The 26,459-nt window shown below is 52.8% G+C and overlaps 1 protein-coding gene across 5 annotated transcripts; it reads right to left on the bottom strand.

The window, feature by feature from the left end:
• Positions 1-159: 159 nt before the first annotated feature.
• On the bottom strand, positions 160-24,881 carry KANK4 (KN motif and ankyrin repeat domains 4). 5 transcript variants are annotated; one of them, XM_075037256.1, is made up of 11 exons: positions 24,807-24,881; positions 24,200-24,701; positions 13,018-13,100; positions 9,629-11,563; positions 8,550-8,661; positions 6,911-7,141; positions 6,226-6,313; positions 5,615-5,834; positions 4,032-4,174; positions 2,864-3,064; positions 160-1,956 (listed from the first exon to the last, which is right to left on the bottom strand). In XM_075037256.1, the coding sequence occupies exons 3-11, from the start codon at positions 13,031-13,033 to the stop codon at positions 1,864-1,866; spliced, it is 3,039 nt and encodes a 1,012-aa protein (XP_074893357.1). In that variant the 5' UTR covers positions 13,034-13,100; positions 24,200-24,701; positions 24,807-24,881; the 3' UTR covers positions 160-1,863. The 5 variants fall into 5 exon arrangements, with proteins under 5 accessions (XP_074893357.1, XP_074893360.1, XP_074893361.1 ...); XM_075037259.1 differs by lacking the exons at positions 24,200-24,701; positions 24,807-24,881 and adding an exon at positions 22,860-22,896 and having other exon boundaries at positions 9,629-11,560; XM_075037260.1 differs by lacking the exons at positions 24,200-24,701; positions 24,807-24,881 and adding an exon at positions 16,918-17,848 and having other exon boundaries at positions 9,629-11,560.
• Positions 24,882-26,459: the final 1,578 nt, after the last annotated feature.

Here is a 26,459-nt window from a genome sequence, read left to right on the forward strand (position 1 = left end):
AAAAACCCACCCTGCCATGTCTGTGTGGTGAGCTGGGGCCCGGGACCTCCCGGGGAGGTCACTGATCTGGAGAAACGCCTCAAAAATGACTGATTTAATGACGTGCACGTATGTGCAGTCACCAGGGGCGGAGGGCTGTCCTCCACCCCTTTGCTTTTTGGGGTCTGTCTGTCCATCAGAGCATCCCTGCTGCCTTGCGCCAGGAGAGCACTGCGGCGACGGGGACACGCACAGGAGCAAACGCAGGTAAAGGTTTAACTCGAGTTTATTTATACATAAAGGAGGTAACTGCATTTTGAGTTAAAAAAAAAAAAAAAAAAGGCTTTTGAGATGATGAATGCTTCTGACTGAAAACGTGAAGGAAAGAAAACGGAGCAGACCGCAGATTTCAGTGGAAAACGGAGGGCAGGGGCTGTCCTCCCCTCCCTGCAAGGCAGCACGTGTTACCGGCGTGAGGACAGGGGCTCTCGGCAATGGCTTTGCAATACGAGGGAAGGGGAAAAGGCAGCTTAAGAGAGACTTCTTCGTGATGTGAATTGACTTACAAGCAACCAAAGTAGTCCAGGATTAACTTCTGCTTAGTTACAAAAAAGAAAAGTAATTAGCTAACTAGGGAGAATTGCTTTTAGTGATGGCAGGTAGATGTGTTATGACGGTGGTGTGCTACGCACCAGCTCGACTGGTGATGGCATCCAGGTCCACCAAAGCCTACGGGGAGCATCCACTCGGTCCTGATACAGCACAGCCTCATGAATCGGCGTTTCCCAGTACACAGCGACTTAACGACAGTATAAAGATGTTCGGAAAAGTGGGGCCTGAGCCCTCCCTCCCTCTCTCTCAGCAGCAGAGGGATTTAAGAAAAAAACCCTGTCCTGTGTACGATTTGAGGTGATGCTGGATGGACCCTGTGGGTACCCGGTGGCGGGGGAGGCCGAGGTGCCGGCTGACTCCAGCAGCTAAATCACGGCACGGCTTTACACGGGAGTAGTTTGGGCATCTGAAAGTCGAGCACGAGGGAAAGCGGAGAACAGATGCTTGCCCAAAAGGCATCTGTCAGCAAAGTCGCTCCGCAAAACTCTTGGGCAACATTAACGCACCCTGGGATGGGAATCTGTTGTGATCTTCTTGTGTCGTGCTCGGGATAACCTGATCCACTCTGCTGTGCCTGAGCATCGCGCGTGCGGATGCACGGTGCATGTCAATGGGCTGCGCTTCCCCATTAGCTCAAACTTAATTAGAAAAAATATAGAGCCATATGGTAATTCCAAATACAGGCAAAACAATGTCTGTGTGTTTGGGTCTGGTATACTCAAATATTTTCCTAGAGCATTAATTTTTAATTCTTACATCAGACCCACATAAGCAAACATAAATAGGATTTTATACTTTACATAATCCATCCAGCTTGTGTTGTTACATATACCGAATAATCACTGCCTGCCACTACGTACAGAAGAGCTAATAATAAATATTAGGACACAAACTTACAAGTTAAATGAGATACAGTTAAGTAGTCGATTAAAAGGACACCCATAATCTAAGGTTACAAAAGACTAAATATTGCTTTTCTAATGTGCTTTTCTCCTTCGTTCGAGTCGCTCACCTGCCAAATCTATACCGGGAGGAGCGTATAGGAGAACTTGGAGTAATTTGTGGCCATGGGCATAGATTAGGGGGGTGTAAGCGGGCTTAATGGGGAGAATTAGACACAGGGAACGTATGCAGATAACTGACAGGGTTCATCCCCTTGTACGTACGGACACCCGTGATATTGGCCCCGGCCACCGCGGCGAGCAGCGGGACCGTTACAAGAAGGAGCCGTTCGTTCCCCGCTCCTCGTCCCGGTTTCTTCTCCCCACTCGGTCACGCGGAGAGGGACGGGCTCTGCTCGGCGTGGGCTCGCAGGAGCGCGGCGATGTCCCCGCGCCGGGCCAGCGACAGGGCCGAGTTACCCCCCTGCGGGGAGGGAGGAGGTGAAGACGTTACTGCCCGAATCCCTGCCTCTCGCCCCGGCCGCCCCCGTGATCTGCCCAGCTCCATCCTTGACCGTCTCCATTTCTTGGCCCCACCACCGCCGCCACGGGAGGCTCTTTGCAACCTGCCCGCTGGCCGTGAGTTTTCCTCCGCTCTCCAGCGAGCGGTTGGCCGGGGCTGCATCGCACCCACCTATTTTACCCCCAAAACCTCCTTCCCTGCAGTTCTTCCCTCATTTAAAACAAGCCGCCGTCCTGCAAACCTCCCCCCACGGTGTTTTGGAGCCTAACCTCAACCACACAAAACGCATCCCGGCCAACACTTCCCTTGGTTCCGGTGCCTTCCCACACATCTTGGACAAAGTTGTAGTTTAATTACAAAATTGTGGCGTAATTATAAACACAGCCATGTGGCCTGTCGCCGTGAGCTCACACGGGAGGAGATTTCCACTCACTGGCCGTGCTGCTCCCATCCCACACGTCCCCCCGGAGAGGCGTCCGTTCTCAGGGGGGAGTTAATTGCTGCTCATTTATTGGTGCCAAATCTCTGCTAGTTCCGCACATCCAGGATTTCATCTTCTTTATATTTTTTCAGATTCACACCGGGTTGGGCTCTTCCCCCTGGTGCTCCTGCCCGGGCTACGGCTGGGATGCGGGATGCTGCCGCAGCCACCCCATCCGCTGCACAGCAAGCACCGAAATCAGGGGTACTCTCCTAAGAGCGGTCCCCTGATTAGAAAGTGGACCGAAATTGTACTTCTTCACTTAAAAAAACCCCACGCCTCGGGGACTGCCGGTGGACTTACAGGGAGACCTGTAAAGCACGACCCCGCGTGAGCTCTCCCTACCCGGCGTACGTGAGGTCGCGTACGGGACCACCGGAGCCTCACCTTGTCCGTCAGCCCGACCTGGCAGCCGGGCTGGGCCAAAAGGAGCCTGACGATGTCGGCGTTGCCCTGCCGGCAGGCCACCATCAGGGCCGTCGTCCCCTCCTCGTCCTGCAGGTTGACGTCGGCCTGGCAGGAGAGGAGGGCTCGCACCATGTCGTCCCGCTCGTGGCTGACCCCCAGCATCAGGGCGGTCTGGCCTCCCTGCAACCACACGGGGAAAGATGAACACCCCTTACCCGCCGGCCGCCTATGGTCCTCCTCATTCAGACCGTTATATATAAGAAGAAGAATGGATATTATTGCGTATCTACCGTAAGAGCGCCTATTATTGCGTAGTACGTGTATAATCATAATTTGTACTATTATTGCGTGTCACATCTTATCGCATATTACTATTAAATGACACTGGGGATCTTCAGCAGGTATTGCGAGAGAGATCTGCTCGCTTGCGCCACAGCCGCGCGGAGGGGCTTTGCAGCAGCGTGGCCAAACTGCCCGGCTCCCAGCCGCCCCCCAGTGTTGGTCCCCCTACCCCTCCTGGGCGGTTTGACTTGGGTCTAGACTAACTTTTACAGCTGTTTGAAGAAGAGCTGGATGAGGGCACCGTCATCTCCGAGACCAAAATGTGTGACTCTCTGACGAAACGACTGCTCGCCAGCAAACCTGGGGATCCTGGACCCTGGGGTCCACCCTGCACCGCTCTTCCCTGGAATCGCTTCTAATTTTTTAGCTCAGAAAAATTGTTTTGCAAAATTTCCAGCCTTCCTTTAGTCGCTTCATTTTTATCCAGCTCTCGCATCCCTTCACAGGGAGCTCATGGGTGGTCGCACTGCAATTTAGCTGAGGTTACTTTTGTAACTTTTGGGAAATAGCAGCCCCAACCCAATGTCTACCCAGTCTCAGCCTGACACTGCACATGCAGCGTAAGGAACCCAAATTATATCCCCCCCCTCAACCCGAGATCTCTATGAGGATACGACGATGCCACAGCCTGAATTGGCACCACACAGCGATGGCCGCAAATAGGAGGCTACGAGCTCAGCAGGAGTCACTTTAATAAAAAAAGAAAAATACCCGCTGCAGGCTGGCTGCCCGCGGCCGCGGCACGATCCCGCGCGGCACCACCACGCTCGCTTTTCAAAGAAACGGCAGAACTACGGGGACGCACCTGGGCGGCTCGCAGGTTGACGTCCCCCTCCTTCAGCAGCTTCATCACCACCTCCATGTCCCGGCCCGTCTCGGCGGCCGCCAGCGGGGTGAGCATCACCGCCGTGTAGCCGGCGCGGTTCTGCAGGTCCAGGCGGCACACGCCTGGCGCCCAGGGGAAGGATTCGGCCCCGCGATGAATCGGCCGGAGGGAACGGGGAGCAAAGAGGGAGTTGTAAAATGCGTGGCAGCTTATATTTCCAGAAACAGGAGTTTCCGTAATTATACAGGACTGAGATTTATCTGCGTTAAGTATCTAGTCTTGTGAGCGCAGCACCGAACGGCCCTTGGTGCTACGCATTGCTACAGTTAATTACAATTGCTGAGGTCAACTGAATTAACTTTGAAGACCATAACCAAAAACAAAAAGGGGGAGGATAATTAACGCCTTGGGCACACGCCGGTTGCGGAGCTGCGGGCTGTTTGCTTTGACTCCTGCAGCAAGGGAGCAGCAGAAAGACGACTGTCACCCAACGGGCAGCGTAAATCCATCCCGGCCCCGTTTCGCTCCCTTTTCACCTCAAAGAGCTTATTTCCAACTCCACCACGAGGAATAAGCCGCGTCTAGTGAGCGAAGGCTCAGTCCAGCCTTGCCCCGGGGACCCGGCTGCCTCGGGCACTCAGGGGCAGGAGGGAACAAACCGCCGCGGCTCCAACAATCGGGTTATAGATGTGTATGATAATCTGCCATTTCCCTAACATTTAACAGATTGTCTGGCCCATGAGAAAAGGCCAAAGTGCTTTTATTCTTTCAGAGGACGCGTGCATTTTTCGCCCTGTACAAGCTCAGCTGGAGATTTTTCTTTCTTTGCAACGTGAGCTGGAAGTTCAATAGTTTAACGTAGAGTTTTTCCGCGGTGCTGGGGGGTTTGTTGCTTTCTCAGGGGTCTGATCCTCCTGCTCCAAGCCACGATGTGGCATTTGCTGCTATAAGAACCTGGGGGGCCACCCCATCCCACCTGGACTGGGGCCATGAGAGACACCCCTTGGCCACAGGGACCTGAACCATCCCCAAAGTCAGACTGCAAAGCCGTCGAGGTGTGTCAGTGCCCTGAGGGCACTAACGAGCCTTAATGACACTGAGAAGCCTCAGCTCAGACCCCCGCCCACACTCATGGGCCCAGGGCCAAGCTATGGGGAGGATGCTGGTCTTCAGATCAACCACGTCTCCTGGGTGGACCTTGGCCCCACGCTTCTATCTTGGACGGACCTTGGCCCTACGCTTGTCCCTTGGCTGGACCTTGGCCCCAACATTTGTCTCCTGGATGGACCTTGGCCCCGTGCTTGTCTACTGGATGGCTCCCTCGCAGGTACGTTGTAGTTGGTCTCCATCTCCTTTTGCTCCCGACTGAACTCCCTGGGAGACAACCCTGGACCTCACTCGCTGTTTGCCATGCCTGGGACGGTCGATGGTCCCCCGTTACCTGGCCCTGCACACTGTGGTCATCCCCTATGGGACCGTGCCCCACTGGCAAGAGCGGCATAAAGTAACTTCGACACCCATACCCAACAAAAGCCACGGCTGAGCAGAGTGGCTGTTCCTACCTGTGTCTAGCAGGAGCTTTGCAATCGGGAAGTTGGAGTGGGAAACGCTGTAGTGAAGAGCCGTGTTGCCGTTCCTGTCGGCCAGGTTCACCACCATCGCCAGGAGCTGGGGCTGGATGGCCCCCAGCGCCTTGAGATACGCTGCAACCACCTCCGGGCTGGAAGACTTGCGGCTCGACACCCGGAACCACTCCTGGCAGACGGTGCTCAGGACGTGCCGCTGAAAACACCAAGGTCTCGCCGTTACTCCTGGGGTAGTCATCCAGCAAACCGGCTGCTGCCCCAGCTCCTCACCCCGGGCCACCTCATCCTGTGCTCTGGCATCGCCCAGCCAGTATTTAGCTTGTGGTTTTGTGATTACTGCTATAACTTAAGGGGGAAAGGAATTTCCTGTGGTAACTTGAATGAGTAAGCAAAGCCGTCATCCTTCTTTTTTTCCCTTTTCCTTTCTTTTTGACTATTCTAAAACTGACTCAGAGGTCATCTCCCCCCCCTCTCCTCACAAAGCTGTCCATGGAATGGGAGGGCACAGCCTGTCAGGATAATCTTGTCCATTAAACGTAACAGAGGGTGGGAACCGTGTCTGAAATGGGATTGAAAAATATCTGTACCAGATGTTTGTCGCTTGTGGTCCTGATTTCTGAGAGGTGCTTGCTGAGCAGCTGGCAGTCGGCGAGGAAATCTTCAGAGGGTTTGCATCTAAAGGGAAAATACTTTTGTAAATCCATCGTGGGACAGCACTTGCAGAAGGTTTTGAAGCAGGAAGGAGAACATGCAGTTCAGGTCAGAATATGTTCCACATTATTTAAGTGCTTAACTTTATGGACACAGGTTGTCCCATTGACTTGACGCAGATTTTAGGTACAAAGTTAAGCACTTAAGTAAGTGTTTAAGACCAGAGTCCTAGATCTGTATGGACAACTTCAACTGTTACAAGAACCCTTAAAGCGGGGAAAAAAATCCCCATCTTATTCCTGAATCTGCAAAGAACTTTACTGAGAAGCTTTACAGGAGAGGGGAGAAATGAGCTAATTCTCACCAAATATGACTCACTCTATCTTTTCCACAGTCAGGCGTAGGGCCTGAATCAATCCCCATTAGATTCTGTAGTAACTCAAAAAATATTTAGCTCTTTAAAGCCTTTTCCCGTGTCTGCAGAGGTCAGCGGCTGCCTTTCCACTGAGCAGATGAAGCCCCGACCCCAGCCCTGTAGGAGCGACTGAATGCGGTGCTGTGCATCCTGCGGCTGCAGAAACGTGATGGACAGCACGATCGCTCTCTGCTTTTTCTGGTTACCTGTCAACCTTGTGCTGAGCGCAAGGTGCTGCTTCTGCCGACGGGTCCTGCAGGTCATCGTCCTCACACCTCTCCTGCGAGGAGGTCCCTGACGAAGCCCCCTCGCTTTCACCTCCAGCTTCAGCTTGCGTAGGCTCCAAATCGTCGGCTCTTCTCTCCATCTCGCTCTCCGCGTCCCCGTCCGATGGGCTGTCTTCGCAACTTGTGTCTTCGCTTGAAGTCGTTTCGTAGCTATTTGAGGACACCACATGTTATTCACTCCTTCCCCATCTGCAACCGCAGGGCCTGACCAAGACTCATTGAAGACACCCACTGACTCCAATGGGCCTTGGATGAAGCCCGGAGTGATACGCAAGTTAAAAGGTTAGAGCCACAGCCAAACTTGGGGTTAGTCTTTTTTTTTTTGGCTTCTTAAGCCAGCAGGAGTGTGATAGAAGCAGTTAATTAGCAGCAGGCAGTGTTACTTCAGGGAATGCTCGGTTGGTTTGGAGGGATGTCCATCGCACAAGCCCCAGCGTGGCCAAGCAAGGGCTGCGTGCTGCCTCCCTGCTGGGCGCTGCCGGCACGCCGACGGGGAGCCGTGAGAAACACGGACCCTGTGGCAAGGCGGGACAAGCGGCACGTCGGCAACCTTGAGGACCGCTAGACAAAAACTGTGTTTGCAGCTCCAGCACGGACCCGAGTCCACCATTCGAGCAGCCCCCCTAGAGAGACCTCTCTTCTGGTTGTCCAAAAGTATTAATAACAACAACATCTTCCACGAGACTGAATATTTCACTCTGAGGGATACCAAAACTTTTCCCAAACTAGTCGAGATTCCTCTACTTGCTACAACTTGTACCCATTTCAGCGACTGTTGGCAGAAGCGGCTCTACGCAAGAAGAGCGAGTAACACCTGATGAACCCAACAGCAGTAGCCATCGAGCCGGGAAGGCAGAGAAGCGTATGTCAGCAGAAACCAGCATCCAAACTTGCACACACAGCTGTTTGCACAGCGAAGGGACAGCGCAATGCGCCCTGCCCTCTTCACGCCAGCACACGTACTCCTCGGTAGATGTGCCAGTGCTGCTCTTAGAGGTGCATCTACAGCACATGTTGGTGTATCTAGTTAGCTCAATGGCTAAAGAGCGTCAGATATTGGATACAGAGGGAACTGGGTGCTGGAGCACAATCTAAAATACGTTGTCTCCTTCACCCCGAGGTAATTCCTTATTTATTGAAACAGTCTTTTCTCAGTGCCTGAACCAACTTTTGTTGGCCATCACTGGAGCGTGGAGGCAGCTTAGTGGCAACGTGCCCACCCAGGCAATGCTGACCTCCTCCAAAACCCACCAAAGTTAGTGGGGATCTTCCCACGGACCCAGCTGGGATTTGGATGAAGCCCCAAAAGATGGGTGTGCAGAGAGTGTCAGTCCCCAGGGTGTCCCTCGCTGCTCTGAAACACCAACGTCTTTTCTACAGGGTTACTTACAGGTTATCAGTGCTGGATTAAAGAAGGGAGAAAAGAGGCTCCATTTCAAATGGCCTTTTAATCAAGAGGTATGGAGGGGAAAAGAGGGGGAAAAAAGAATGACTTCTCCAGCGATACAGAGGATATCACATGTTAAAAGGCAGTTTTATCTTCTGAATGGATGCTTACCCACCATTTACCCCAACAAACTGAAGATTCTTTTTGGTCCCATTGCCTCCTGCATGGAAACCATAACCTTTCTTTTTCATGATAGATTTAAGACTTGTGGTTGGAGAGATTTCTAGCAAAATACAAAATAATAGATTAATTAAGCAGATGTGCCATAATTATCAATGATCATTCCCAACCTCTAGCAACAAACTACAAATCATAACCATAAGCTTCTTACTTCATCTCAGGAGATTCTTTTTATGTCTTGCAAAACTACGAATGCACCTGGCCACAACCTGAACCTGTGGCCTGCCACCTTTAAAATATGTGTCTCAAACATCTCCAAGCAACTGGGAATATAAAGGAAGTGACTGGGAATTATATACGTGTCCTATGAATATAAGTAGGCTTTACTCTTGTAATAATGTTTTCTTTTTTATTTTTTTCAGTACTAATGTATTGGAAATCTCCTATATAAATCTTCTATAATACTATATGGATGAGTCTTTCCACCAGAGTTTGAACAGTCTCACTACGTATTGCTTGTAAGTAATAGGTCACTTATCTATTTGCAAGGCCCCTCCAACAGTGAATGGGCAGCCTTCGGGTTTGGATTCTTATCGTCATATAAGCTAAAATTATTTTAGATGATTGGCTGTGAGTGGGAACAGGTCTTCTCCCAGCCTAGTTGCTCAGTTAGCTTGAATTGGTTTTGGTTCTGGTGAACTTCATGCTGATTTACCCCAGATGAACATGAGTCCCACATTCTTGCAAACTGAGATGCCCAATCCACTTAAGAAAAATAGTTATTTGATAGAATAGCCACAAGTAGGGTCCCATTTGGAAGCTGATCCTGCACATAACTGAGCCACAGCTTTATCAGCTCCTACAGGGTTTTGTTCGCCTTTTTTTCCAGATCACATAGCTTATGATGTGCAGAGATTTGCCTTTCTCATACATGTTTAGGAGGGGCTATTTCTGATCTGACTGATACTAATTATACCACCGAGCTCTGCTGCATCACCCCTGCTCAACACTTGAATAAATGGGAATAGACTTGGCCCCGACACGTTGAAACCTATGCCAATATTATTTACCCAACTGTTGATAGTGTGTGTTCGAATTCTCCTTATCCGCGGGCCCTTGCGTAGAGTAGGCAGACAGCAACGAGTTTAAGGAATTAACTAATTGGTTCTGAATGGAGCTGAGCTTGGAGGCCGGCTGTTTAATAGCGCTCGCTAACTCGGGGTAGCCGTGCTCCAAACACAGCCACTGCTCCTGCAAAAGCTCCTGGATTTTTTTTACGTATTGGCCGATGGGGTCAACAGCGGGGAGATCCTCGTGGTCAGGGGGACCTTCCTCTTCCAGCCCATCGTGAGGTTTATCTTCTCCAAAGCCCGCCTTGTTTTCACCGCCGTTTGAGCCAATTCTTGTTCCTCGATAGCCTTCTGCTCTTGCGTGAGCAGCGAGACTCTGGGTATCGTAGTTATCCCTGTGATTTTGATTGTCATCGCTGAGGTGCTCATCAATCTTCAGTTGGGTGAAGCACGATGCATGAAGGCCAGCCTCACCCTCAGCTTCACCAAAATGTCCGGGTCCGGTGCCAGCATCTGCCAGTCCCCGATCTCTCCGAGCACCCACCTCCATCACCTGCACGTTCACGTTGTCTGCTCTCCGGATGCTGCATCCTATGGATTTGGTGGAGACTGGGATATTTACATTGACGCCTTTATCGTGGGCTTGCTTGGCCCCGGCTACCTGCGAGAGGTCGGTGTTCACCGCGGCATCGTGGCACCGCAAAGCCCTGCCGCTCCGCGTGGAAGGCAGCTTGGCCTCTTTGGCGTCTTCCCGGCATAGCTTCTCTTCCAGCTGAGCTTTGGAGCTGGCCAGCAACTTTATGCTTTTCTCCTTCTCCTTGATCTCGTGATCCTGCTGCTCCAGCACCGCCCTGATCCGCTCGAGCTCTTCCTTCTTCTTGCCCAGCTGCTCCTCCAGAGCAGCGACCTGCCGCTTCAACGCCGCAACCCCGCCGGGCTCCCCGACATGACAAGGCTGAGGACCACAGCTCTCCTCCTTCTCTCCAGCCCGGACGCTCCCCTCCTCACCTTTCTTCAGCACGTCCAGAGCCATTTCGCTCACGCTTAACTCCCTTTCCCCAGGGTTCGTGTTCTCCTCCGCGAGCTGCAGGGCGGCCGGCGAGGCCGGTTCCACCCCGGCCAAGGCGGAACGACCGCCGGCGTCGGCGGCATCTCCCTCCTCGCCTCCGCTCTCCATCACCACCTGGAGCTGCGGTGCGGCGGGATGCTGGCTCTGCCACGGCGTCTGCCTCGGCCCCGGGCTACCTCCGCCGGGATGCTCCTTCTGCCCCGAGGAGACATCCGGCTCCAAGCTCATCTCCCCGGCGAGACTGAACGCCACGCCGTCGGAGCCGGGCGAACGCGGCGTGGGGCGAAAGGCGTTTTCGGAGCCGTTCCGGTCGTGGCAGTGCTGGGGAGGCGGTCGGAGGGGAGAGGGCACCTTCCCGTCCCCCGGCGGAGGTTGGCCGGGCGGCAGCGCGGCGGGCATGCTGGAAGCTCGCAATAACTGCGGCCGCCCGCGGAGCTCGCCGTCTTGCCGCCCCAGCTCCGCCTGCCGCCGCGTCTCCGCCAAAAGGGCTTTTCTCCGGTAACTGGGCTCATCGGCCGCGGGAAGGGGCGCCTCGTTGGGCAGGAGGGGCCGGGGGGTCTCCTCCGCCCCCAGCGACGCCTTTCGCTGGGGGAAGGAGCAGGTCGCCGTCCAGCTCTTGCTGGGAGTCGACGCGCATCCGCGGGAGCCGTTCTCGGGCAGGCTGAAGTTTCGGGGCAGGGTGCTGAATTTTGGCTGCTTGGTTTTCCGGTGGATGTGAACCCTTCTGATGGTGTTGCCTTTCTCAATGTCGTCCACGTACTTCAGGAAGTCCAGGTCCAAGTGAAAGCCGTACGGCGTCTCCACGGAGTAGGGGAGGCTGCGGGGCTGCTCCCTCTCCCCGTCGGGTTTGGGTGGCTGGCCATCTGCTGAAACAACGCCAAAAAAAAAAAAAAAAAAAAAGAAGATACAGCTGAATTCCGAAGACAACAAAAAAATTAACAAAAAATACATTTAGAGCAGGTGGGAAAACGTTACTGCTATTTTCATCTCAGTTTCAGGCAGGCGGGGGGGCTGCACTTCGTCATTGCGGAGGCTCGTGGTGAAGCCGCGCGGAGACGCAGCAACGCACGCAAAGGTGCGATCCGGCTTTCCAGAGGTGAATCAGGTAATGGTGGCACTGAGGAAGCCGAAAATTTGCTGAAATCATGGCTCTAATTGGCAATTAAGCAAACAGCAGGTTTCGCAGGCAGAGCTACGTGTCTGCGTAAGTATAAAAAGCTGCCCAATGTGTAATAAATCCAGCTCAAAAACAGAAGGTGGAACCAATCTGTGACAATTGCATTTTCAAGGCTTTTGGTTCGGTTTTGACTTTTCAGCGGCATAAGTAGTGCCGTGCACGCCAAGCAGGAAAATCATTGCATCGTTTCATCTGCAAACACCAGGTCACAAATTATTCCTTGAAAATGATGAATACGGCACCGGGCAGAGGCCGGACCCAGACAGCGCCAGCCGGGACTGCTTTACACAGCCGCATCCATGCGAAACACGTGCCTCCCAAGGTGACCGGCTGCACAGCACCAGGCACAGCTTTTAATTGAGGAAAATCGCCTCGAAATGCGTGACGCTGCGTTTGCCCGCCCAGCCGTCACAGGCAAACGGCACGGCTCCAGCCGCGCAGCCGGAGGCTCCTGGTTTAGTACAACTTAATACAGGCAGATCCAGCCTGCGAAAAATTCACAGCCCCCAGATTTTGGCCTTGGGGGTCTAAATAGTCAAACCCCTGCGTCGTCACTTGTTTTTCTTGATACGGCAAGTCCCTGAAATCACAGTGGTTTGGGCCTCGGAGCAAAGAGGCTCTGTGCCCTGTGAGGATGAGGAGGAGCAGCTCGACCAGGAGAAACCAGGTTTTGTGGCTGCTCCCTTCGTCTCCATCCTGGTGCAGCAGCTGCGGGGGGACCGGGAGAATTTGGCACGGCTTTCGGTGCCGCTCGTCACCGAGCATCACCGAGACGCGGACGCCTTTCTGATGGGAAGCAGCACGTGAAAGTCAGCGGAACGACAGAGGGAAACCATCACGTGTGGTAACAGGGCACAAGAGCAAAGCCCAGAGGGTGCGAGCAGAGGAGATCTGTCCTGCCTACGCACCACAGAGGACGGGAGGACAAATACGGGCTGAACCGAGAGCTGCGACCGTGTCTTTTTGCTGCGGTTTAGGAGTCTGCATAATACATGAATGATGCATTTATCTCCCGGCCCTACCGCATATCTATAGACAACAGGTTATTTACAGTACTTCTGGTAAGGAAATTACTTCAGGGCTTGGCTGGGGGCTTTTTTTCAAGAAACAAATGAGCAAACGAGCATCCCGTAGCCTCCATACCATCTGTCTTCTCCATAGTGTGGTCTAATTGGGCTGTCACTTAAACATCTTCTGACAAGCTACGGTAGACGAGTCGCTTCACCCTTCGAAAAAAGAAACAGATATTTTTAATTCAAACAAAAGCTCAATCATTTGAACTTAATCTCTCCTTAAAGCCTTACACATCCTCACAGGCCACCCCCCTCTTATTTCCCATATTCTGCAGCCTGACTGTGTTTGCTAAGCACTTTCAAGCTGCTTAAATCAATAGCTGCTCTTCCAGTGGCAACAACTCGTGCTTCATAGACACATCCCAGGTAGTTAGTTCTTACAAAACATCCCCTGCATTACAGATGGTTTTGACTGCAAATGAGGAAAGACAGACATTTAGGATCATTTCTGTTGGGCACAAGGACTCTTCATTGACTCCTGTAAGCTGGATATATCCAACATAATATAACAACATCTCTGAAAACAGCAAGGGATCTAAACCATACACAGAAATGACTGGTTTGTCACCTTTTTTGGTTTTTTAATGCATAATAACCAAAGATTCAAAATTTATGTTAAATCTTATTCAAACAAACCCCATTATTTCAGAGCGCAGCCATACTGTTATGAAGAACCTCCACCAAACTGCACTAAAATACAGCCAAATTGCTTTCATATCAGGGAAGATCTTCATGTGGAGATCTACCACAGCCTACATCATGAACTCCACATCCAGCCTGGTCTGCATTGCCCTCCAGCTCTTTCCCATCATGCGGACACGGGTGAGACCCTCCTGGAGCGCGAGAGGAGATTAAGGCTGGGAACAACCAAGAAAGGTCCTGGGTGAAGCTTCTCTCCTCCGTGCCCTTTAGAAAAACACAGGGAACAGGCAGGCAAGGGCTTTTAGCAGGTTTTTAATTCCTGCTATGGGGGGAAAAGTGGGGGTTTCTTGGAGAGCAAGGTGCTTGGAGCTAGGATTTTCCTTCAAGTATCTCATTTGGTTCCTGGCCAGAGATGGTCCCACAGCAGCCTGGAAGCCCATCCCTGCTTCTCCAGCGCATCCCGGAGCTACGCAGGATTCTCAGGGGTAGGTCCAAGCAGCACAAATCCTGTGCCGAGCCAGCCCTGGCTCACATTCATCTCATTGATCAGACCGTCAGAGTCTGAACTCATTTTCTGCTTGTCATATTTTGCCTAAGTGAGGGCTTTAGCACTTGGCCACGCTTCCAGAGCTCCCTATGAAGGGGCTCTAGCCAACCTTTACCCCTCGCTTCGCCTGGCACCATACTTATCCAGCACCAGTCTGGTTCGCCTTTCTATTTTCTCTTCTGCAGCATCCACCAGCAGAACCATCCCTCGAGACCTCTGGCTCATTCACTGTCTCAGGAGCAGCTCTGTCTTGTCGGTCTTCTCCACTCTGCAGTTTCTAAATTCTCCTTTTATCACATAATTATTTTTGCATTGTGTAACTCATCTTTCTTCTTGTGGCAATGGTAAGATAACCAGATATGCGGTACAGATAAGGATATACGGAGTATAGCAGTGCTGCTGTTATTCTCTTCTAGAAGCCCTGAAATAACGTGGTTTAACTACAACAAAGACCAGCGGGAAAACAAAGTCAAATCCTGCTGTATTGTTATCATAGGACAGATGCTTTGAAAGATCAAAACCTTTTAAAGAAACAATTAGTTCCATCGATCAGGTAGACACGTTTCTTGTCAATGTACAGCCCTGATGGAAAGTTGGGAGGGTCCCAACCCAAGGAGAACATCAAAACCCTCAAAAGTGCCTCCAGGGTTGGTATCTCCTTGACGCTCATGCGGCCCAATGGCAACGATGTTGATGCGCGCCCAACGCCATGCAAGCTTCCGAAACACCTTGACCAGCGGCCTCCTGATGTGCTCTCCAATTAACTGCACTTCTTCCATAAAGGGCAGTTTCTTCTGTCTCCTCCTGCCAATAAACAGCACGTGCCAAAAGGAACGCTAACCTCTTTCTCAAATTTTTTTTTTTTTTAATTTCCAATTATAGTCAATTACGGAGCACTTACGGATCCCAGCTACAGTCCGACCAGCTACACTTCACTCTTCTAGGTCATTTATTTAGACGGGGTGGGGGGAGTGTGTGTGAAAGCCAGTGAATAGAATGCTTTTAAATATCTAGATAATTACACTGGATCGGTTCATTTATGAGCTGGCTGGGTCCCAACTCTGCAGCCCAAATTGATACTAAGAATTTCCTCTTTTGACCAATCTACTTCAAAATCGCCTCATAAAAGGATGCTGAATGTACCCTACCAGCTTGCTGATGTTCTCCCGTCCCCCCCAGGGCAGCTCAGGCACAGGGCGGATGGCTTTGAGCCAAAAAATGTGGCTCCTTGGACCCCACGGCTGCTCTCTGATGCCTGTCCCTAATAAAAACGAGATTAAAAAAATGAAGTAATCCACCAGAAGCAGCGCACCCATATGCCCAGGATCCAGCCCATAATTCGAGGCAGGGCGGTACTTTCAGGGGCGTCTCCATCCTGCTAATACCTGTTACGCTGACCCTCTGCCAGGTTCTTATATTTGCTGAGTTTTCCTCTATTGGCTAAAATTAAGAACACTTCTTTTCCTCTCCAGGCAGGCGACATCGCCATGTGCACGGCATCGCTGATTTTTACCTTTACTACACAGAAAGGCTGTGGGGAGGATTAATCCAGATTTGAATTACGTTGCTTTTCTCAAGGCAGGAATAAATGTATACAGAAATGGAAATCAAGAAGCCAAACGGGTGAGAAGGCAACAGCACAGAGTGAAGCGGTTTTATTCCCTGGGGCAGCCCATTTGCAGGGACAATGTACTGTCTTTTTAACTAGCCCTGTCTCAAACACTGGCTCTTTACAGTCACATTTAACCCCTCTTTTACTCTGTCCCACTTTCTAGGCAACGTAAGCACCCGCCCGCTCCCCCATCCACCCCAGCCAGCAGAAAGGAGAGCACCATAGCACCCCAGCAGATTTAAAGAACAAATTAACTCAACCACAGAGACAAATATATATGACGTTCATTCTCCCAGAACATCTTGCTAGTAATTTTAAATTGGAAACATTTAACCCTGTGCCTACAAATAAGAAGATAATTTATCCCTGCTGAGCAGCACGTTAGCACAGTCTCATTAGCTATAACACAACATTTTTTTGAGCTCTGCCTGTCGTGTTCTTCTGCACTGCAGCAATGGCTTTAGCACTTCACGGTGAAAGGAAAAACTATCATTAGAAAAGCACCTTGTCGTGTTACCTTCTCACGCTCCCACCTACAAGCCCATCGGCGAGCAGAAGCGCTTGCCTCCCTCAAAAGCATCTTTTCCCGTGCCGAGAGCCGGCAGTGAAGGGTTCGGAGCAGCAAACATGCCTTTTCCAGTTGTTAAAAAGTTGGTCAGCTGAGCAGTGACCTTGCTTGGAAAGCAAATACAAGTCTAACACAAGGAGCACAAAAAAGGGATTAATTTTCTAATAAAGCAGCCCACCGCTCTCCTATGACCTTTCTGAGGACAGTTCAAGCCCGCTGTGTAAAACGAGTTACTTTTCACAGCATAGCTCTCTTTTCCATAAAACACAAAACGCTAAGCGCCGCTTGGGCTGTCACCGGGCTGCCTCTCTTATCAGGAAAGATTATTGAAAAAAGCAGTCAATTATTAACGATACGGTTCTTATTATACCTGATGCTGCAGGCTGCAGCCGGAGCTCGCCCTCCGCATGCTGCACCTCCCCGGGCTGAACGCATTAGTTATTCTGCTGAGCGCCTCTCCCAAGGAAACGCGAGCAGCTGCCGCGATTAAAAGGCGGCATCTTTAGGAGAAGCCGCAGGAAGGTCTCCGCGGCCGTAATTAATCCTGCCGAAGCCCCGTTCCCACGCGCGCGGAGCAGAAACGGCCCCTCAGCCCCTTTACCCTTCTCCCCGACGCTCCGGCCCCTCACGTTGCGCCCATCCGTCCGTCCATCCGTCCGTCCATCCGCCGTCCCCAGGAGATGCCGAGCGGGACGCGGTGACGGCGGGAACGCGGCCGTGCGTAACGGCGGAGGATGCCTGACCCTCTGTGCCGTACCACGGCCGCTGCCAGAAGGGACGGGCAAGCCCTGGGCTCCTGGGGGACTCTCCATATAAAAATGCTCCAGCCCTTTGCAGCGGGGTTGTCAAGGCAAACTTCAAACGGCAAGCGAGCCGCGCAGGGGACAGCTCGCAGAGCAGACGCGGTGGGATTTTATTTTTTTTGGGGGGGTAGGGTATTCGTGGCGTGTGGCTCGGTGATGGGCAGAGCGCCCAGCCCAAGCCCCCGCGCCAGTGTTCTTGCTGGGCGTCCTGGATTGATGCACCCCCGGGCTGGCAACAGGGAAAAAAAAAAAGAAAAAAAAAAAACAAACCTCAATCTCTGCACTGAACTTGCAACAACTTCACACTTGGCAAAGGCAGAAGGGTTCAGACACTGCCTGGCTCCGGGCAGCTGGGCTGTGAACCTCTTCCAGGGCCGGGAAAGAAAATCCTGAAAAGCAAAGGCATCCCTCCCGGACCCAGGGGCTCTGTCGGGGGCTTTCACCAGCAACTCGCATCACGGAGTAGCGCCAGCACCTTTCCCATCACTTAACAAGCAGCGCAACCCAAACGCTCATGTTAGCGGGGAAAAAACCCACATTTTGTCACTCTGTCTGCAGAACAGAGCTGCTGGCACGCCTCCAGGCTCACTGCGCTCGTGCAACTACTAAAAGTAACTTTAACAGATTAAGTTTGAAGAAAAGCAGGAAAGTTTTGCCTTTGCAGGAAGCAAAATAGCCTGGACATGGAGAGAGAAACGGCAGCAGTTTGTCCTTGCGAGCGCTCCCCAAGGCACGGATGGGTTAACTTCCTACCCGAGGAATGAAAAATAACCCCCTCATTTCAGCAGCGGTTAAATGCTGCCTTTCCCATTAAACGCCGCCTTTCCCACGCGGCTCCAGCATCCCACACCAGGCAGGGCCGTGACTCCATGTTGACAGCTTTCTGCTTTCACAAGCAATTACTGTGCTCAGGGTTCAAGATGAAGTTAAGAGCACGTTGGCTCACTTAATGTTTACTCCAAATATTTTCTGTCACATCCTTCTGGTTTAGTTACGCTTGCGCATCTTTTCGGAGCGTGTTCGCAGGGGTCTGTTGCTTGCGTTCTCTATACAAAGCAGCACGATGGAAAAATATACGTATTTCTATATGGTGCTGATTTTAAAGTAAGCCTAAAAGAATTGTTTAGTTTTCCCACCGGAAAGACCCAGCAGGAAGCTTTTATTTGGAGCATTTCCTTATTGCAATTACACACACATGACCTACAGTTTTTCCCAGATGTAATCCCTGTGGCCCTGAAGAAGGTCTTCAAGTCTGTGTCCCCCTAAATAAGTTTTTAAATTAGGAACTATGAATGGATGGAGTCAAAACATGCAAATTTAATTAATTATGGGCTGGTGCTTGACGGAGCTACGGCTGGCTTGGGATAGCTTCGCCCAACGGGGCCGGAGCAGGTTGGGAAATGGGGAAGGGTTTCACCTGGGCACGTTCCGAGATCATCCCACAAGCGTGAGGACTGAGGTCACGGCCTAAAATTGCTTCTGCTTTACGTTATACACCAGCTGTCGGGGGGGGGGATTTTGCTTTGCAGGCTGCTCCCACGGATGATGGGAAACAGACGGCCACAAAAACGACTCACAAGCCATCCCGTCGGTCCCTGCCACGGCCACCGCTGCCTCCTTGGATGCTCGCAGGGCCGACGGGCGAAGCGGCTGCCTGCCTCCCCCTGCGCAAGCAGAATCGCTGCAGGACGGCGGGTTTGGGCTTCACCCACTGCCCCCCGCTCCCTTCTGCCGCACGGACCCACCCGGACCCACGGCCGGAGCTTGCCCTCGGTACCCAAAGGGTTACACCCAAACCTGCTCCATCCAGGCGGTCTGCTGGATTGCGCAACAACCAGCCGAGTTATTATTGCAAGTGGACATACCAGGAATAAATATAGCCTCTCGGGGAATATTTGTTGCACAGATTTTTCAATTCTGTTTTCGCTGCAAAGGAAGAAAAATAACCCATTTCCAGTCTGCTGGGGACATCCACACGGGTGGGATCTCGGTTGCGCGGCGGTGGGCTGTGATCGGCTGCCGGCTGGCACAGGCACTGGAAGGAGTTTCCTTCCAGGAGGAAAAAAAAGAAAAAAAAAAAAAATTTGAAAACTCTGTGGGATCAAATAAATAAATAAATAAATAAACCCAGTTTAAAGTCCTGGGTTTGCATTGCAAGAAGTTGTCATGAGGTTTGCCAAAGTGAGAGGCAAACAGGGTTTCCACTGTAAGGGATCTGCATCCCGGGAGCCCATCCGCTACCTTCCCGGGTGCGTTCGGCATCGTGCAACGATCGTCCCACGGCATCCCTCGAAAACGGCAGCGGGGACCGGAGCGGGTCTGGGCACATGCTGGTCTGGTCCACGCTGAGGGTCAGAAGACAGCTGAGCAGACCCAAAATTAAAGCGGGGAGACCAGATGATGCCTAAGCCCTAGGAAGCCCGCTGCTATGAACCCAGCAGCATCCAGAAAGGTGAGCTGGCAAGCTGGATCCGTCCCAGCCTGGCAGCCTGCGGCCAAGCCCATCTCGGTGCTGGGCGTACTGGGATTGCTGGGCAGGCTTCCCTCTGCACTGGTGTTACCCGACCGCACGTGCTGAAGTGGAGCAGCACTAGATTTGGGGATGCAAAATTATGTACACGGAGCAGCGGAGGAGGCTGGATGGGGCTGGAGCGGGGGGGCTGCTTCCATGGAAAACCTCTTGGAGGTGTGCGGAGCCTCGCTGGTGTTTGAGAGAGCTGGGGAGCTCCTGAGAAATCTGAATAATTAACCCAGCGCCACTTAATAAAGAAGACGATTGCTTTCAGCGTAAGTGTGCAACCCTCGGCGGCCGGCGGTACTTAAACAGCCATTTCAGGCATCTTTTCAAATGGCAGTAATAAAGTTGTGCGGATACTGATTTTATTAAAGCTGCTTATTGCTGTTTAATAAATGTCGTGAGCTTCCTGCCAGCATTTCCATTAGAGACAGGTCAGGACGAGACCTGGAGGTATCAGATATCCAAACTCTCGCCCTCTTTTATGGCTCACCGGGAGGGGAAAACGATCACATTCATCCCCCTCTGATAACCTCTTTTCCAACTGACCTTCAGCTCATTCCAGCCACGGTCTTATAAAAGCTTTGGTTGATTCTCTTGAAAACCGTGGTGTTTTCCCTGAAGTCTCCTTTCCCAGAGCCAGGCAATCAGAAAAACCACCAAAAGCCATGAGTCAAAAGCGCTCCAGAGTCAAAAGGCAAACAAAAATCTAAAGTGCCTCATTTCTAATGTTTACTCTTTTTGTCTCAATCCCACAAATTTGGGCGGGGGGAACTAATGAAGCCCTCCTTTGGCTTCTGGTCTCTTCCGAGCTGCTGTTTTCCATCTCTTTGACCTTGGGACAGGTCAAGCTTTGCTGCCATGATACTGAATAACTTCCATGTGGTCAAAGAAGCTGGTAGCACCTTTATGACAATGGGGTTGTCCTTGGCCAGGGCTTGGTGCATCCTTGGAGCTCCTGCTCATCCCGCTCAAAAGCCAGAGGTTTGGCCCAAGCTGGGCTGGAAACATCTTCCATTTCCTAAGGAAAAACAGGATCCTTTGGGCATTTTCGGAAGCTGGCTGTGGAGGGGAACTATCAAACCAAGGTGCTCCTGCTTCTTGGGAAAGGCTCTTCCACTTTGCTCTCATTCGGCTGCTTACCAAAAGGTGAGATGGACAGGGCAGCGCAGGGGAGGAAGGGTGTCATGCCGTGTCCGATCCCCGTGGTGCTTACTGAGAGATGAAACACTTGCACCGAGACTCACATTCAGCCCTGATGGACAGAGGACTGGCTGCAAGGCTGAATTTAAGATAATATCACGTTTGGAAGACAGGAGTCTCTGCGTGTGGGTGGGTTTTTCACCATATTTCACATTTCTGACTCCACCAAATTGTCCATTTTGGCAGTATATTATCGTCCTAATGACAATAACTTCTTTTTCATGTGCTGTTTAAACCCTGGGATGTGCAGGACTCGAGGCTTCCTGAGGCACAGCGCCGGAAACGTGAATTCCACCGAGGTCTAAAATAAATAGGGCTGAAGAAGGAGCTCTCTGCAGCCAGTCCCTCCCCACCGCTCTCCCCTAGCACCGGCAGCGTGTGAATGTGCACGGTTGGGAATTTCTGCCCCCAAGCCACAGGCTCCTTCATGCCCCCGAGCCAGGGTCAGGGCTTTATTGACCGACATCTGCATCTCGCTGCTCTTGAGCAAGGCAGAGTCACGTAATCCCTGTCATACGGGGCACCGAAAGGAAAATACGGTAACTTTCCGTATTTACAAGGGCATGATAGGACAAGGGGTGATGGCTTTAAACTGAAAGAGGGTAGATTTAGATCAGATGTAAGGAAGAAACTCTTCACTGTGAGGGTGGTGAGGCACTGGCACAGGTTGCCCAGAGAGGTTGTGGATGCCCCATCCCTGGCAGTGTTCAAGGCCAGGTTGGATGGGGCTTTGGGCAACCTGGTCTAGTGGAAGGTGGCCCTGCCCATGGCGGGGGGGTTGGAAATAGATGGTCTTTATGGTCCCTTCCAACCCAAACCATTCTATGATTCCATGATTACTTTTTTCTCTAACAAATGGGGCCACTTTCATCCCTGGTGCTGCTCCCAAAGGTTCCTTGAAAAGACCCAAGATTTGATGCATAACGCTCGGTAATAAAAATGCGACTTTCAAAATATTTGGCAGCTGTAAAACCGCAGGGGGAGGGACCTGAATCGGCAACGAGCTTGTGAATGAGCTTGTATTCATCTAACGCCGGCCATCTCGCAGAATCTCAAAACTGCTCCTGATGCGAAGGATGTTTTGAGACCAAACCTCTCCCTCCCGAAACGCGCCCATACCGAGGGACGCAGAGGCTGTTTGACGCGAAGCAACATCGCTCTCCCGCTCGGTGGCAAATAACTGGGGGGTGGGGGGTATTTCGGTTAGCTGGGGACAAAAGGAGACTTTGTGACACCGAACTTGTTCCTGCGGGAACGGGACGGCCCCAGCACTGCACGAGGGGGATGATTTCTGCACTTGGGAGACAAAACCTTCTCCATAACCAGACATTCTGGAAAAGAGCCGAATGTGGTCCTGGTTTTACTATTCACAAGTGGTTTGGAAACTGCACTGGGAGACTGACAGAGCCCACAGCAGCAACAGGCTCCTCGCCATCTTATCTCCCAGTTCCAGGATTATTTTAACGAATCCATTAACGTATCCCTGCTCAACCACAGATTCCCCGCCCAGGTCGCTGTTCATCAGGCTGGCTGTCACTTCAGCAGTTATATTTTTTTTTTAAATATCACAGTCAAAGCAACAAATAATCAGTCATAAACCCGAGGTTATGGGCTCCCTCGTCCCATTTACCATTTCAGGAATTATTTAAGAGATCAGGTTTTTCCATTTAGTCCTTCCCAAATCAAACAAAAAACACCAGAAAGACTGCGAAATGGGTATGAAGGCAACTGCTGATATTTTTTACAGTGCTCCCCTTCTCTCTGCCCATCACTGCGGTCGCTACCCTTACCCTGCATGTGCAACGTTTTCAGGTGCGCCCCGCCTTCATTTGGGCCACGCGGCTAAAATATTTAATTTCTGGATTAGCCTCTGGACAGAGGAAACCCTTTCTGCCAGTGTCGCATCCCATAGCTGTGAGGAAAACGAGCTAACCCTGTACAGTACAGTCCCGCTTCCATCTCTGGATGGCGAACATCACACCCAGAGCATCCAGACCGCGACTCCCTCCATCCTGAACTTACTTGAACTTGCAGTTGAGATTATCCAACCCACTTTCTGCTCTCCCCGATCTTCTCATGGACCACCCAGCCTCGTCTACCCAGATCTCAGGCGACGGTCTACCCCGCTGCGGCAGCTCCCTGTTCACGCTCCCTCCGATTTCTCCCGGAGCAAAGTCAGAGCCGGGCACGTCTTTGCTTTAGGCCCGCGAGAAATCACAAGCCGAAGGCTGGGAGCTGACGAAAATGCTTGCACGGGGCACGCCTGGTCCCGGCAGAGTTGGGCTGCTCAGAAATGCCCTGGCAGCGGCCGCCGCCGAGGAAAGGCGATGCTGCCTGCGAGGGAGAGGCACTGCCTGTCCCTCCGCTCGCTGCCAAACGTGCTGCTTGGAGCGGCCCCTCTCTTGGCCCCCCCCCGAGGATGCAGAAACCCAGAGCTCAGCCTGGAACCGCTCTGCAGCCAGACCAAGAGCCCTGAGGGACACGCGGGCCGGAGAACCGGAGCGCAAACCTCGCTAGAGACAGCGATGAGTTACGGGGGCCAAGAGTTTCTGTGTCCGGATGGCTGGAAAGCCGGCGAGGAATCGGGGAGAGGCTGGAGGCAGGCGCTGGCGACCACGCTCAGCCGTGGAGGTTGGGCTGGGGCTTGTCTGAACCACATCTTCACAGCTGGGGAGGGTTTTACGGTTGGGCTTTGAGGCTTAAATGCAACTCTGGCTGCTCTGGGATCCTGGTGATTTCCGCTACATCGCCCGGGGCCTGGGGGGGGCCCTTCCCAGCCCTCACACGGTGACACCCGGGGGGTCCCACCAGGACTCGGAGCCTTCCTGCCCTCTCCCCACTGCCCAGTGCCTCCATCCCGCACCCAAGGGTGCCCTGGAAACGCTCCTGTCCCGGGTGGCTCAGGGCTGTTGCAGCCCCCAGGCAGCTGCTTGAGGGGCCAAGCACCCCCCAGGAGCACGCTTCATTCAGAATGCTCCCAGGCAGCCCCCAAGCACGCCCCGGAGCCCCCCCCGAGCCCTTTCAGAGCATCCCCCTGAGCATCCCGCACAGCACCCCCGGAGCATCCCGCCCAGCACCCCCGGAGCACCCTTTGAGGCACCCCCAGAGCACCCTCCAGTGCACCCCTGCAGCACCCCCGAGCAGTTCCGCAGCACACCCACCCCCCCCCCCACCCCAGCATCCACTGCCGCATCCCCCTGACACCCCCAAAACACCCCCGGAGCATCCCCCCAGCACCCCCCCGGAGCTCCCCTCCGGAGCCATGCCCGGGGAAGGGGCGACCGTCCCCGGGGCTGCCGCGATCCGCTGCCCCGGTCCCCTCCCGGGGCTTTTCCCCCCCCCTGAAACCGGAGCGGCCGTACCTGGGAGCGGAGGGCGCAGCGCGACGGTACCGGCGGCCCCGTTGGCCCCGGCGGGCGGTGACCGGGGCGGGGCCGGGGCGGGGCCGGGGTGGGGCCCGGGGCGGGGCTCCCTCCGCGGGCAGCGGGGCCGGGGAGGGGGCCCGGGGCAGCGGGTGGGGCAGCGGGAGCCAAAAGGAGCGGCTGGTGTTGGACGCCAGAAATCCATTTTTTATTCGGTGGAGGGGTTTTTTTGTTTGTTTTTTTCCCTTGGTTTTTTTTCTTCTTTTCTTTTCTTGTTTGTTTTTTTCTTTTCTTATGACTGCGGTATTGTGCCGGCTCCGTCTTTTTAATGCTTTATTTATACTTTTCTAGCTCATCCTGTTTGCACAGATGCAGATCAAGAGCGGCGGGAAGGGGAAATCTGCGGGGACGGGCCGCGGCTGCAGAACTTGTACTGTATTTGCACCAGCTGTTCTCCGGCTCAGCCCTTCAACGCCCTCCGCTTTACATCGGTCCCTCGTACCTTAATGGGATCGCGTGGAAAACGTAAAGCAAATGCAATGTGAATTTTAGGTTTTGAGCCTCCCCGTGTGCCTAACCCCGTGTGATTTACACGCTCGTCACCTACCTAGTCGCAGCGAATCGCTGCAATGCCAGTTCCTTTCTAGGCTCTGGGGACGGGCAGAAAACAGTACTTTAGTGACCTGCAATAATACCTTCAGCTTTAGGTGAACCTTTTGATTTGGTTTGTCTTGAGACATAGAGGCAAAGCCCAGCCCTGCTCCCGGCTGTGCTGGAGCGTGGGAGAGCAGCGGCTCCAGCAATGCTGGGGGCAGCTGCGTGGCCCCCATTTGGGCTGTGAACTCAGCCTCCCCCCGGGGACGAAGAAGGCCCGCTGTCGTTCTCCCTTCCTATGGGAGGAACCCAAATACCTTTCAAATCTGGGTGGGAAATGCTGTAAAATCAGAGCAGAGTCTTCAGGTCCTCGTGATCCCACCGACGCTGCAATTTGCACCTCTTGGGTTTTCACCTCCAGGCGGATAAACGCGGGGGCTGCGAGCGGAGCAGCGCGGTTGCCAGAACCCGGCTCCGATGGGTCTGTGGGTGGCCGGAGCGAGGGAACTCCGACCGGACCGTGGGAGTGTGTGGGTTTGGAGTGGGCACCCCGAGGCGCTGCTCAGTGCGGGGTCACGCCGGGGCTCAGCCCCGGGGGATCCCACGTCATCGGAGGGTATCTCAGGGTTGGGGTCCGGCCACTGCCCGGCTGCCAGGCGAGCCCAGAGCCCTCCTCGCAGTGCCCAGGCTCCTGGTAAAACAAGGAGGGATGAAATCTCCCATTACCCAGCTCAGAAGTGACTGGAGCTCTGCACAGACCAGGTCGGCGCCCAGCTCGGTCTGCCCTCGCTCCCACGGGAGGGTCTCGGATGCTAGACAAGAAAAAGAAATTTCCTGACGATTTTAACAGCACGTCAAAGAGTCAAAGGAGAAGCGTGTCTTAAGGGGAGCCTTTGGGCTTCGTGCCATGAGGACAACCCCTGCCCCTGCTGCTCAGGTTATTTTGGCAGGGCCCAAAAGAGAGGGACCATGATATCAGAAAGATTTTTTTTTTTTTTCCTGGCATCGCTGCCTGGTGGAGGCGGAGATGATTCCTACATAATTTTCTTCTCCCTTTCCTGAACAACAAACCTACTTTGATGTGCAGTCGTGGCCTTTGAGGCACAGCAGCTCTCCTGCTGCTCCTGGGACGCTGCAGCTAAACCACTACCCATCCCTTAGGCTCATCCCCAAAGCCGTGACGATCCCTGAGCCTTCATGACAACGACGAGGCTTTTGCAACTGAAACTCCGGGCACCTACAGGAAGCTCTTGTGGTTGCAGACATGCAGCTGAACTTGTGTTTTGTTCTGTTTTCCCTGGGGTTAGATTAAAGCACTAAGAAGTGGGGGGGGGGGGGGGGGGGGGTAAGAAGTAAAGCGGTGGCAGTTCAGAGCACACAATTCTGAAAGCGTGCGCCAGAAAAGCAAGCAACAACTACCAAAAAAACCTACTTTTGAGTAAACAGAATCAAAATCAGTTCCCCTTTTCAGTCACTGAGGTTTTACTTGCTCCATAACTTGAAGACAAAGAATCTCTCTTCTGTGCAATGTCAGGTGCTGAGAAGTGTAACATGTATATGTATAAAACTTCTGTGACCCCCTCTTTAATCCGAGAGAATAACAGCACTTTCAAACAACCAGGATAAACGAGAAGTACTTCTTTGCTGTGTCTATAAACGCAACATG

Source organism: Buteo buteo, chromosome 10 (genome assembly GCF_964188355.1).
Source record: "Buteo buteo chromosome 10, bButBut1.hap1.1, whole genome shotgun sequence".
Lineage (NCBI taxonomy): Eukaryota > Metazoa > Chordata > Aves > Accipitriformes > Accipitridae > Buteo > Buteo buteo.

Excerpts from the sequence above, each read along its gene's own strand:
- KANK4 (XM_075037256.1), bottom strand. Across the intron at positions 7,142-8,549 it reads TTTGTTGGGGTAAATGGTGG|CTACGAAACGACTTCAAGCG; the intron begins GTAAGCATCCAT and ends GTCCTCAAATAG. Across the intron at positions 5,835-6,225 it reads CCACAAGCGACAAACATCTG|CGGCACGTCCTGAGCACCGT; the intron begins GTACAGATATTT and ends TGGTGTTTTCAG.